The sequence below is a fragment of the Trachypithecus francoisi genome, unplaced genomic scaffold (assembly GCF_009764315.1).
Source record: "Trachypithecus francoisi isolate TF-2019V2 unplaced genomic scaffold, Tfra_2.0 Lachesis_group11, whole genome shotgun sequence".
In the NCBI taxonomy this organism is placed as follows: domain Eukaryota; kingdom Metazoa; phylum Chordata; class Mammalia; order Primates; family Cercopithecidae; genus Trachypithecus; species Trachypithecus francoisi.
The window spans coordinates 36,666,807-36,681,103 of record NW_022681456.1 but is presented as its reverse complement, the minus strand read 5'-3'; the positions used below and the strand labels follow the sequence as shown (position 1 = coordinate 36,681,103).

General features: G+C 36.8%; 1 protein-coding gene across 1 annotated transcript in view; it reads left to right on the top strand.

Moving 5' to 3' along the window:
* CFAP54 (cilia and flagella associated protein 54) overlaps positions 1-14,297 on the top strand; it is a 373,684-nt gene that overhangs the window by 199,654 nt on the left and 159,733 nt on the right. The window contains exons 48-49 of the mRNA XM_033220975.1: positions 1,946-1,999; positions 5,833-6,028. Of these exons, the coding sequence (XP_033076866.1) occupies positions 1,946-1,999; positions 5,833-6,028 (250 nt within the window). The remainder of the gene's footprint in view (positions 1-1,945; positions 2,000-5,832; positions 6,029-14,297) is intronic.

The window sequence follows — 14,297 nt, the reverse complement described above, 5'->3', positions numbered from 1 at the left end:
GAGTCCAGGAGGATGAGAAGGAGAGAAACCAGTTGGGTAGGATGAGAAACAAGAGAGAGTTTTCAATGGTCACTGCTTTCACTGAAATAAATCAAAAGGTCAGAAACTAATTTTTACAAATAGATTCCAAACTTCATTTTTATCAACTAGTTTTCATAAGATAAATGTATGGGTGAATCTATCTCCCGATAGATTCTGATTTCAGATTTTGTATTCTCAAAGTTAATTTGCAGCTTTCCAGCTTCAGTTGGGAATTTAAAAAGTGTAATTAAAAGAGAAAATGTGTTCAAGATTTATAATTAAAATAGGTGCCAATGGTATTAAGCTGTATTAAGCTGCGGGCTAGTTATTTAAAGAAGGGATTAATGAATTAAGTTTCACTTGTAAAGGAAGTAACTGAAAAAGTCCTACAGATTACTATTGAACTTTTCACAGGCCTTTACAAAAATTCTCTATTTTAGCATTATATTGGTATTCTGCTCTTATCACCAAATCTAAAGTCCCATTATTAAACTGTCTTTAATTTATACCACCAAGGATTTCCCCTTGGATTCAGTTACTCACTTTTCAATGTATTATGGGTAATAAAAAATATCTTCAAAGAAGGGAAAAAATTTTAAAACACTTACCAATACTTTTTCAATAAAAGCTATCTGTTATGTATTGTTTTGGGAGGTTCCCTCAAAAGCAGATCCTGAAACTAGGATTTGGGAGCAATAGTGTCTTTGGGAAGTGATTCAAGGAAGTAAGGTGAGCTAGTAGGAAAGCTAGATAGGGAAGTGGGGAAAACCAATCCAGACAGCGTGAATGAGAAGGTCACCAATATGGGTAACTGGGGCTCTCAGAGAGACTAGGTAGAACACTTCTGTTGTTCTTCTTTGGCAAGGTTTATTTTCTGCACTTCTAGTCTCTCCTGAACATTCTTATGGCCAGGCAAAGAGGTACAGGTACTTGAGTAGGACACCATCTACATGTGAGCAACCTGTCCATGGAAGCTGTTAGTGACTTCCTGGTGACGAAGGGGGTTGAGGAAGGGGCAGAGGGACATTGCTGTTGGACTCTACCAATGGGAATCTTTTGAAAAGGGTCTTCTATACCAAGAGAGATGCATCCTACTAGATACATCAGTCTCCTGTGGCAAATAAACTAAATGTTTCCTAATGCAACATTATATTTAGAGCCAAATATAATGACAAATAATATACCAAAAAAGGAAAAAAACAACCAAAAATATTTATTCTGAATAGCAATACAATTTTGTCTCAAACTGGTAAAGATTTTTTTTAAGTGATAATACTCACTGTTGTTAAAAGTGCAATAATTCTGACATTTTCATACAATGTGGGTGGGAGTGAGCCACCCACATTGGCTCAAGAAATTGAGCCAAATTCTTTCAATTTTCTTAGTATATTCATATCTTTTGACCTAGAAATTCTGCTTCCAGGAATCTATCCTAAGGCAGTAATCAGAAATATAGACAAAATAGTCATCAGTGTTATTTAAACTAGGGCTGAATGATGGGATAATGATGGGGAAGTGGCTCCCTGAGATGTCCAGCAATAGGAAAGAGATTATTAGGCTGCATTCATAGGATAAAGTATCACCTACTCATTAGACTGAAGTTTACAAATAATTTAATGATATGTGAAGAAAATTATGATGTAAAAGTTTAGCGAACATGGAATACAAATCTATTTTTAAAAATTTAAAATACATCAAAAAGACATTAGTAGGAAAAACATCAAATATTAACATTGTATTTCTTAAAGGAATTTGACGTATGTATGATTTTTACTTTCTTTATACTATGCTTATCTTTTCTGACTAGAGCATAAATTACTTTTTCAATAAAAATGATAATTAAAATAATTTTAGAACACATTAAATGTTTTATTTAAAAGAATACTCAATCTTGTTCTTGCTGTTACTATTTGTATTTTGACAGATGTTTCAATCATTTGACTCAGGAAAACCTCTTACCAGTAAAGAAAATATACAGGTAAGGATAATAATATTTTATAAACGTGGTTTTCCTAAGTGTGGATAATTTTTGAGTCATTCTAATCTATTTGGTTGATACAGTCTTTGATTCTGAAAATCTGCTGTGTAATATTCTTTTTTTTGCCCAGTTTCTTTCACAAAAAGAGGATTCTACTGCCCATCTAAATACATTTGTTCCTGTCACAAATGGAATGATTGGGACTTAAGCACTTGATGACCTAGTAATATTTGAATATCTTGAAATAATAATTTTTAAAAATCTTAGGAGTATTGGCAGTCTGTCTCTCCTAGGAAGTGTTAGAGCAGGAGAGTTGTGGCACAACCATTGTTAAAGGGGGCTATGGATGAGGAAGGAGTTCATAGAACCAGGCGACAGTTAATGCAGATAGATACACATGGTTTTTATTTTTTTAAGTGCTAAGAAACAGCATTAAGTAAGGTATTTATTTTTAATTAAATAATTTTGAGAGATATTTTCTCAAAATTGCTTTATTTTTGTCTTCCATAATTTTAATAGGAATATATCTAACTTTTATTACATGTAATCTTATTACTCTTCTATTATTGTGCATTTTATTTCACAAAGTTCACTTTTAATTATCCTTCAGATGATTCATTGTTTTTTATTTTCATAAAAATTTGTTTTAATTTATAAACAATTTGCCTGAAATGAAATAACTGGTATTAGGAAGATAGAAATACATATTCATATTTCATTTTAGTGTTCCAAGACCTTTGGGTATCTAAGAATATCTATTCCTTTCCTATCTTAAATGCCAGAGCATCCTAAAACACTTCTTTAGGGAGTGGTTTTTGGTATAAAAAGAATGTCTGTCTGATGATTTATTTTTATGCAAAAAGAGACTAACAGTATAATGGAAACTCGGTTTCTATTAGCTAATTAGTTAAAACAGTACTGTTGGTCTGCTTAAGACTCTTCAGATTATACTTTATGTTTTTTTGCATAAAGGGAAAGAAGCGAGTGCTAAATAGTATTACTAATTAATCTTCTTTTGATCCTCAAGTGTTTGTGTGTGATTGTCAAGGCTCATTAAATCACTGTTTGCTGTGGAGAGAAAAGAGAAGAGAAACCTTCTCCCAACCAATCTGAAGTTTCATGCTTCAAGCTCTTCCAAACAATGGAATTTTTTTGTTTACATAAGGCAAATAGTTTCTCTTTTTTTCTAGAATAGTTAGCCCCAACATCTGCCTTACGTATTAATTCAACAAATAAAATCAAGAGCTTATTGTGTGCAAGGCGGTAGGCTGCCAATCAACATTAGTTCTGATGCTGTCAATCAACACCAATCAATCAACAATACAGACAAACTCCAAGCTCTCATGGAGCTTGTTTTTTAATGAGCAAGACTAGTAATAAAGCATGATATATAAGTAAATATGTTATAAATATATAAATTATATAGTGCATTAGAAGGAGAACCATGCTATGAGAGAAAATAAATGCAGCTGTGCCTAAAGGGAATTGGGAGCATGGGGTTAGGTTGGAGATGGTAATTTTGAATGGGGTAATCAGGTTAGTCTTCGCTGAAGTGCCTTTTGTGAATAGACCTGAAACAACCTAAGGTGCGAGTCATATGAAATCTGGAGAAGGAACAATCTAAAAAGAGGGAAAGGTAAGTGCAAAGGCCCTGAGACAAGATTGCCTAGCTTGGTGAGGGACATCTAAGCCAGTGTGGCTAGAGCTCTGTGAATGATGGGAGTAGTAGGAGATAAGGTCAGACAGGTCAAATTGAGAAGGGGTTGTAGGGCCATTGTAACCAGGCTGTTATCTGAGCAAAATGAAGAGTCACTGGAGAGTTTTGAGCAGTAGTGTGTCCTGATTGATTTATGCCATAAAGGGATTACTTTTCCTAATCTGTTGTGCCCGCCATGTGCCAGGTACTGTTCTGATGCTGTCAATCAAATACATCAGTCAACCATAATACAAATTCCCAAACCTCAAAGCGCTTACATTTCTCTCTCTCTCTCTCTCTCTCTCTCTCTCTCTCTCTCCTCTGTGTGTGTGTGTGTGTGTGTGTGTGTGTGTGTGTGTTGGAGATATTGAGTTTAGAGATGTTGAATTTGAGATATCTGTTAGACATCCAAGTGAAGGAATTGAGTCAGAAGTTGATTCTGTGAATTTGGAGTTCAGAAGAGAGGTTGGAGCTACAGCGAAAAAGTTGTGATTTCATCAGTATTCAGATGAGAGTAAAACCATGAGCCTGATTGAGATCACCTAAGGGGAGGGAGTGAGGAGAAGGAAGAGCACTGAGTTCCAGGACAGTCCAATATTAAGAGGTATAGGAGAAGAAGAGGGACCAGCAAAGAAGACAGAAAAGGAGAGGCCAGTGGGATAGGAAGGAAATCAAGGGAGTGTGGTGGCCTGAAAGCCAAGAGGAGAAAGCATGTTTAGAAAGAGTGAGTGATCAGTAGTATCAAATTTTGATGATGAATCAAATATAATAATATACTGAATGTTAAACATGAATTTTTTTCACTTTTAATGTCTCTAAAATCAGAATGCATTTTACAGTTGATGGCATGTGACAGCTTAATTGGCATATAAAATAATGACATCAGATCAGAAGTAACATGGTATTTGAAGACTGATAATTGAACATTGGATTTAGCCAAGTGTAGGCTATCAGTGAATTTGACCAAAGGGTTAAGATGTAGGGATGGAGTGGGTTTAGGAGCAAATGAAAGGAGAGAAACTGGACCTCTTCAGAGTGTTGTTGTGAATGGGAGGAAAGAATGGGGTAGTGGCTGGAGAAGGAAGTTGGGGTATAGAGAGTTTTGGGGTTATTGAAATGGAGGAGATGAAGCATGACTGTGTGCTGATAGGAATGTTTCTGTAGAGAGTGGCATATTTATGATATAGGAGAGAATGGCTGAGTAGGCCATTGGAGAAAGGAATGATGGCCTAAGTGGTAATGGCAGCCTTAGATAGCAGAAAGGAAGGTAGAGCTGTGGGGGCAGATGCTCAGGTGGGTGAAACAGATGGAGGAGTTTGCTCTACTCTGACTGCTTCAGTTTTCCTAGTGAAGTGGAGGAAGCAAGGCCATTGGCTGGGAGGAAACCAGGGAAGGAAAGGTTAGAATTCGGAGGAGAGAAGGGTGCGAAATGGTTGTCTAAGAAAGAAAGAGAGGGTGAATGGACTGGCAAAATATTGGAATATTACCAGGCAGCATTGAGGTTTGGTTGGGTACTTAAAATGGGATAATTTGTGTGATTATGTGATTTTTCTCCATCCTTTTTCCACCCCAGGGACGCAGACCCTAAGAGGGCTCAGAGTTGGATTTCAGAGTTGGAGCTGCGATTTTGCTAAGGAAGTGTGTTTGGATAGGCAAGGACCCAGGGGGTTGAGGGTGTGTATGAGAAGGGGTTCTAATGATTGACGGTGGACTCTAAGCAGGGTAGGGAGATTGCTTGTCTGCCCATCTTTTCTTCTTCCTGTCATAGTATCTCTGATTTACTCACACTAAAGCAGAGTAGCCGATGTATGTGTCTAATGAGCTTCCAGTTTATCTGTTTTGATAAAGGATCCCATCCTTCACTCTGAGCACCAGGTTTACTCTGCCATGATGGCAGAACTGGCCTCATGAGGCACAGGTCAGAAATTGGTGGGGAACAGCAGAAGCATTGTTGAACTGTTGAGATGGTTCCGACGTTACATGTCTCTCTCAATAGACCTCCCATTTACAATACCCCGTGCCCAGCCCTATATTCCTTCATCTAACACCAAATGTGGACTGCAAAAGAATGAAGCTAATAATATCTGAAAAAGTATTTTTCTAACTTGCTCTTTTTCCTTTTTTCCAATTTTTTTAGGCAATGGATGAATTAAGAAATAAAGGCTTGCCTGCAGTTCTGGTTACAATTGGCCAACCGCATCTCTTAAATAAGTTTAATTTTGTTAAAGCATACTTTTTCCTAAGTGTGGCTGCGACAATAAATTGTGTCCCAGAAAATAAATTTAAGACAGTAATTACCGACAGGAGCAAACCAAACCTACCAAACTTGAAAGGTAGTTGTTTTATTTTTTGCTTATTTCCCTTTTTCCTCCCTTTCCCTAACTATTCTCCCAGCCCCCACTAATCAATATAAATGATATAGTATATATTCTTCCACGTCTTTCTCTAAGCTCATATAATGACACACATATGTACTTATATCTAGGTGTATGCATATACATACCTGTTTATATATATCCATAGTCATATACTTTATATATAATACACTATCATATATATACACATACATGATAGGATTTATCATTTATTTACAAAATGGTATGTTCACATTTTTCTGCATTTGGTATTTCCCATGCAGAAAAACTTCGTTGAAATTACTCCAAGTCTACTGCTTTGCTTTGGTCTGTTATATTGACTGTATAGTATTCTAGGCCATGATCATCCCCCATGTATGTTCCTTAGAAACAAAGTGCATGTGCACCAATAGAGGAGTGATTGAATAAGAAGGAATGTGCCCCTCCACTAGTGCACGTGCACTTCATTTCCAAGGAACATTGCCACTGTGCAACATACCCGGATGGCATAGTGTATCTTTCCATGGGGTATATAACCCATGGGTGGGATTTATGGGCCATAGAGAAATTTTCAATTGTATTAGATGTTGCCTTAAAAATAGGTGATTTTTACCATTCAGTTTGATATTAACTGTGGGTTTTTCATAGATATGCTTTATCAGGTTGAGCAATTTCTCTTCTATTCTTAGTTTGTCAAGTGATTTTTATCATGAAAGTGCTGAATTCTATTAAATGCTCTTTCTGCATCTATTGGGATGATTATGTGGTTCTTGCTTTTTATTCTGTTGATGTGGTGTGTTACATTAATTGATTTTTGGACATTTAACCAAACCTTACATTCTTGGGATAAGTCCCACTTGATCATGGTTTATAATTTTTTTTTTTTTGAGATGGAGTCTCACTCTGTTGCCCAGGCTGGAGCACAGTGGTGCAAGCTCAGCTCACTGCAACCTCTGCCTCCGGGTTCAAGTGATTCTCCTGCCTCAGCCTCCTAAGTAATTGGGACAATAGGTGCCTACCACCATGCCCAGCTAATTTTTTGTAGTTTTCGTAGAGATGGGGTTTCACCATGTTGGCCAGGCTGGTCTCAAACTCCTGATCTCAAGTGATCTGCCTGCCTCTGCCTCCCAAAGTGCTGGGATTACAGATGTGAGCCACTGCGTGTGGCCTATAGTTCTTTTTACTTGTTAGATTCTGTTTGCTAGCATTTTGTTAAACATTATTGCATTCGTACTCATAAGACATACTGGTCTTTAGTTTTCTTGTAGTGTCTTTGTCTAGTTTTGATGTCAGAGTAATTCTGGGGCCTCTATTTTAAAATGTAGGTTTTTCTTATGGTGAGACCAACAGATCAGATGACTGCCATTGAAAAAATAGTTACAGTTTCCAAGAGGAAGGGTGTGCCACACCACTGTGGGAGAAGGAAACATAGGAGAGCTGGGCTGCGTCTCAGGAGGCAGAGGGCAGTGGGAGGGAAACATGAGCAAGAGCCTTTATTGTGGTTGCTGTGCAAATGAATGGGTAAGGCAGGGTGAACAGGCTTAGTATTTGAATAATTTTAGTTTGAATAATTTCAGTGAGCCCTGACAGGATAGGTGCTGTCTCTAGATAACTGATAACTGGGCTTGGGGTGATTAGGGGAAGAGTGGCCTAGAGTAAGAGCCTAATAAAGGAGGTGGTGGGGCATGGGCTCTTTAGTTTGCACATGAAAGGTGTGCTCACAGGTGAGTCTTTTACCATCTCTAGGAACTGGGAGGTCAGCAAGGCCCCAAATGTTGTCATTTCTGCATCAGACATACAGAATTATTATTATTTTTTTTTGAGACAGAGTTTTGCTCTTGTCACCCAGGCTGGAGTGCAATGGTACAATCTAGGCTCACTGCAACCTCCGCCTCCCGAGTTCAAGCAATTCTCCTGCCTCAGTCTCCGGAGTAGCTGGGATTACAGGTGCCTGCCACCATGCCTGGATAATTTTTTTGTATTTTTAGTAGAGATGGATTTTTATCATGTTAGCCAGGCTGGTCTTGAGATGTACAGAAAATGTAAAGACATAATTAATATAGCCTCATAGAATGAGGTTGGGAAGTATTCCCTCCTCTTTTATATTTTAGAAGAGTTTGTGAAGAATTGATATTGACTCTTTAAATGTTTGGTAGAATTCAACAGTGAAGACATCTGAGCTTGAACTTATATTTGTGGATAGCATTTTGATTAGTAATTCAATCTCTTTTTGTAGTTCTCTTAAAATTGTCTATTTCTTGACTCAGTTTTGATAGTTTGTGTCTTTCTAGGAATTCATCCATTTCATCTGTGTTATTTAATTTATTGGCATACAGTTTTTCATAGTCTTCCTTTATAATTCTTTTTTTGAAATTTGTAAGATTAGTAGTAATGTTTCCTCTTTCATTTCCAGTTCTATTAATTTGAGTCTTTTCTCCTTTTGTCTTTCTCAGTCTAGCTATAGGTTTTTCGATTTTGTTGATTTCTTCTACTTTTTCTTCTGTTTTCTATTTTATTATTATACATTTCAGTCTTTATTATTTTCTTTGTTAACTACCCTTACGAGTTGGGAAAAAAACTTAGAGGGGCTCCTGTGTTATCAGTGTTACTTTGCTTAAATTAAGCTAGAGACTCTGTCCCACAAGGTGGTGGGGCTGGGTGGAACAAGGGAACCCCGTCTTCTTAGTTGTGCCGGTTTGAAGTGAAGTTTCCATCTCACTGAACAGGCGGGGGGAAGAGAAGTAGTCATCTTTCTCCAAATACCGCAGACTTGTAGTACTGTTCTCACCACATTTTAGTAAGTGTTTTTGAGTAGATGTTTAATCATTTGCTGTATGGCTTTAGAATCGTTTCCAGAGACTTCAAGCATTAAAAAACCAATAATTTTTACTAATTTAATGGGAAAAAAACCAATAAGTTTTACTAATTTAATGGGAAAGCTCTTCACATTGGGATGCCAGAAGTTAATCTGAACAATGTGTTTTTGAGATTTATCTATATTTATGTTTGTAGCTGTGGTTCCTTTATTTTCATTTTATTTCTTCATGTACTGATGACAGACATTTAGACTGTTTTCTATAAACATTCTTGTACATGTCTCTGAGTGCTTATGAGTAAGAGCTTCTGTATATCTAGGAATGAAATTGATGTGTCATATTTAACTTAAAATTTAAAGTTAATTAGTATCTCTACCCTCTTCATAGATCATTTTACTCTGATCACCCCTTCCTACTTTTATAATTTGATAGCTTTAGGTTTTAGGGTTTTTTTTGTTAATTTGATATTTAGACATTATATTATTTTTTTTTTCCACTCAATAGTTGTTTAGCTTTACCTACTTATTTGCTGTTTTCTTTGCTCACCATTACTTATTGTGTTTCAGACTTTGGACATCTCTTTTCTCTGAGATGTTATATCGTTTGTAAATTTAGATGAATAGCTAGTGTGTCATTATCATTTATTTAAAAAATCTATCCTTTCCTTACTGAAATAAGAAATTCATTATATAATAAATTCTCATATGTACTAGGTTATGATTCTGTTTTCATTTTACAGTTTTAAAAATTAATGTGTAATAGTTGTACACATATGTGGGGTATTTTTTTTATATACACATAAAATGTGTAATGATCAAATCAGGGTAATTGGGATATCCCTTATCTCAAACACTTGTCATTTCTTTGTGCTGGGAACACTCTGAATCTTCTCTTCTGTTTTGGAATATACTATAAATTATTGTTAACAGTAGTCACCCTACTGTGCTATCAAACACCAGAATTTATTTCTTCTATCTAATTGCATGTTTGTACCCACTAATGAACTTCTCTTCATCCCTCCTTCCCATCTCCCCTTCCCAGCCTCTAGTAACCACCATTCTCTCTACCTCCATGAAAACAATTTTTTTCTTAACTCCCACATATGAGTGAGAACAGGCAATGTTTTTCTTTCTGTGCCTGGCTTGTTTCACTTAACATATAAAGAACTCACATAACCCAACAGCAAAATAAACACAAGTAATTAAAATAAAAAGTAGGCAAAAGACCTGGGTAGATATTTATCAAAAGAAGACATATTAGTGGCCAAAAAGCATATGAGAAAATACTTACCATCCCTAATAATCAGGAAAATACAAATCAAAACCACAATGAGATGTAATCACACCCCAGTTAAAATGGCTTTTACCAAAAAGACAGAAAATAGCAAGTGCTAGTGAGGATGTGGAGAAAGGAAAATGCTCGTATACTGTTGGTGGAAATGTAAATTAGTACAACTATTGAAAACAGTATGGTCATTCCTCAAAAAACTGAAAGTAGAACTACTGTATGATCCAGAAATCTTTTCTATATATCCAAAAGAAAAGAAAATCAGTTTATCAAAGGAATACCTGCATTACCATGTTTATTGCAGTACTATTAACAATAGCCAAGATATGGAATCAACCTAAGTGTCCAGCAATGGATGAATGGATAAAGAAAATATGGTATATATACACAATGGAATATTATTCAGCCATAAAAAAGAATGAACTCCGGTCATTTGTAGCAACACGGATAGAGCTGGAGGACATTATGTTAAATGAAATAGGGTATGATTCTTGATTCTCTATTTCTACTACTGATTTTCCTGGCTTCTTGTGTTAATAAAATAGTTAATTTGATTTTATAACTGAAAACTATTTATTACCTCCTATGTTGTTTGAGAATTGAGAATGTAACAGTGGAAATAAACACAAAAATACTCTCTTAAAACTTGTTATGATAGAAAAATACAGTAAATTAAATGAATAAAGGCATTGTGGATTACATGGTAACAAGTGCTTTGGAAAGCAGGAAAGGGGGTTAGGGAGTACAGGAGTGGGGTGTAATTTAAAATAGGGTTGTCAGGAAGAGTCTTAATAAACAGGTGATATTTGAGCACAGGTCTAAAAGAGGAGAGGGAATGAGATGCGAGTTTCTGAGGAATAGTATTCTAGATTAAGGGAACAAATACCGAGACTCTGAGATGGGCATGTGGCTGGCATGCTTGAGGAACAGCTGGAGCCCAGTATGGCTGGAGCAGAGTGAACAAAGTTGAAAATTCTAGGAGATGCTGTCAGGGAGATAACAGAGTGATTGTGAAAGGATTTGAAGGTCATTATAAAATATTTGGCTTTTATTCTGAGCGAGTTGGAATACCACTGGAAAAGTTTTAAGAGGAAGAACTAAAAGTTTCTAAAGCCTAACTCTGGTTTCTGTATTGAGACTAGGTTAGGCTATGGGGTTAGGGGAACCAACAGGGTGAATAATTTGAAAAGCATAATCATATTTCTTTTTAGAAGGCTATTGAATAATGCAATTAGAGCTTATGATGGCTTCAACAAGAGTAGTTGCAGTGGAGGTGGTGAGAAGTGGCCAGATTCTGGATATACCTTGAAGGTGGAGTCAAAAAGATTTGAAAGGGAAGATCAGAAGTTCACTTTGGGGCAGGTTAAGTGTGGGATGCCTTTTAAGCACCTGAATGGAACTAAAGAGTAGATAGTTTGAGATGTGATTCTGGAGCTCAGGAGAGAAATCCACACTGAAGAAATGTTTCTCAATCATTAGCCTATAGATGGTATTTAAAGGCCTAAGACCACGCGTCATCTCCATGGAAATGAGTTTAGATGGAGAAGAGACAGGAGAAATGCTTGATTTCATCAACAAGAGATCAAATAAATGAGGGAGAACCCACAAAGGAGACTGAGAAAGGATGAGTGAACAAGGTGTTTTGAGGAGGAAGAAGTGATCAATTGAATCAAAAGGCCAAGGAAGATGGAGGTTGGACTTAACAAAAAGAGTGTCATTGAAGAATCTAGAAGATGAACTTTGTTGAACTAACCCTTATTGGAGTGGAATCAAACAGAATGTGTGCAGGGGAATCAGAATGAATGGAGATAAATGGGGAGGCTGCTGAAAGGGACAAAAGAGGGTTTTTTGTTTTTTTTTTTTAAACTGAAAAAGTAGCAATCTGTTTTTGTTTTGATGGGAATCATCAAATAGAAAGAGGGAAAATAATGATGATGCAAGGTGTGGAGTGAGGAGATTTCTAACTTGATACCCTTAGTAGGCAAGATGGGAATGGAACTAGCACTCAAGTGGAGGGTTTGGCCCTACATGGCAACATAAAATTCACCTATAATGACAAGTTGAAGGGCAGAGTGTATAGGCTCACATGCTAATGGATGGATAGATGTGTTGTACATATGTTTGCAAGTTATTTGGTAATTTCTTTGGTTTCTTCATTGGAATAGGAAACAAAGACGTCAACTGAGTGAGAACCAGGGAGGAAGTGTTGGAGATTTAAGGAGAGAAGAGAAGGGATGAAGTAGTTGTCTGAGAGCATAGGAGGGCAGATGGACTAGGGAAATGGAGCAGGACTGCTGGGCAGCTTGCAGAGCCTTTTTGTATTTCTGTATGAATTTAAAGTGAGAAGAGTTAGCGTGGTGTTTTTCCTAGCCATATTAAAATTCAGGGGTGCTGATGTCAACAGAGAATTGGATTTGCTGGGGCTTGGAGATTGACCAGGTGGGTGCCATAAAGGAGAGATGGGTAAGGAAATTTAAGGTGTTTGCAAGAGTGATTATGTTTGATGAACTAAGGAACTAAAGCTGGGTAAGGAGGGATGAGATGACGGGGGAAGAGAGGGAAAGGGAACAGTGAAACACTGGTAGTGTCAATGGATTGTGGGTTCTAGAAGGGGTGAGGTATTGCTGAATTCATGATTCCTGAAAGAACAATCTGGAAAAATATTAGTACTTTTGTCTGTTAAGGTCATCACTATTCACCCTTCACTTTTTCCTATTTTCCTTATATCTTCTTAGGAATATTCTACCTGCATACTTCAAGGTAATTCAATCTGATTCTAAACAAGAAAACTACGATAACAAAAGACAAAAGGCACTTTTGGCTTTTTCATTGGAATTCGTTAAGATGCTTATATTAATTTTAATGTAATTTATATATTTTTATTGTCTTCCTGTCCAAGAACATATTTTCTCATTTTTTCATATTTTGTGCCCTTTTAATTTTCCCTTCCTGGAGTTTACAATTAGGCCCATATTCTCTACTATCATTTGTATATAACATAACAGCTAGTTCACTTACCAAGCTACTCCACTCAAATCAAAGACCTGGAAAAACTTTCAGTTTCCCCTTTTCTCTCATGCTTTTCCCTTCAGCAGGTGACATCACCTCACTTCACATCCAACTCCTGATTTTAGTTGATTTTAATTCTAGATTCTTATTAGTTTTCCTTTAGCATGTCCATTCTATTTCAATAACTTTATTTAGTACTACCTTTTTACGTATATAATTACCTGTTTAGAATTAAATATGTAGATTTTCTATGCTTTCCTCAGTATTCCTAGTCTACTGGCTTCCATAAAAGCAGATAAGAGATCTATTTCTTTTGTTTTAGAAAATTTGATTTTTTGATTGGAGATGTTTATCTTAATTCTTTTAGATCAGGGATTTGATTGGAAGCACATCTGCCTGATACCTGCCTAAACATTGAAAGAATCTGCATTTTGACAAAGCATTTCATTCCAGAAAGCATTTTCTGGTACTCTGCTTGCACTTCCCTAAGTGTTCTTATTATTTTGGTTTCAATTTGTCATGCCTCCTAGCAGTTCTATTTCCCATTTGAGTTTCCTCTCCTTGCCTACTGAGCCCCTGTAGAAGTCAGGCTAAGCTGGTCTGTTGTAGCAAATTAGTCTTTAAATATCATAGCTTACCACAGCAAGGATTTAGTTCTTGCTCAGATTGACAAGGGGCTGTGTTTTGCAAAGCCACTCAGGTACCCAAGTGCTACTATCTTGGAGGCGCACCATCTGAAACACTCTGCTCTGACCTTGCATAGAAAGGCATAGGGTGGCACATGAGGCCTTAAATGGAACTCTGAAATTTAGTCTGGAATTCTTATTTAATTGGATAAGACCATATTTAAGTGCAAAGAGGGGAGGAAGTATGGCTTGCCAAGTGCTCAGAAAGGAGAGGAGCATGCATTAAGTGAACGTGATTAGTCTGAACCACAGATCCTGGATATGGTGTTATTTTTGCTGGTCATCCCATTGGAGTTCCTGTCATGTTGGCATCAGCTATGCAATGGAGAAGGTGAAGTCAGTGAGATGTAGAGTGGCAGGCAGGTAACCAGCCTCTCCTAAGACATCAGGACTCCTATATCTCTTCGCCTATGGATGGCCTGTCTAGCTCTTCTTTTTATTCTAGAGGGG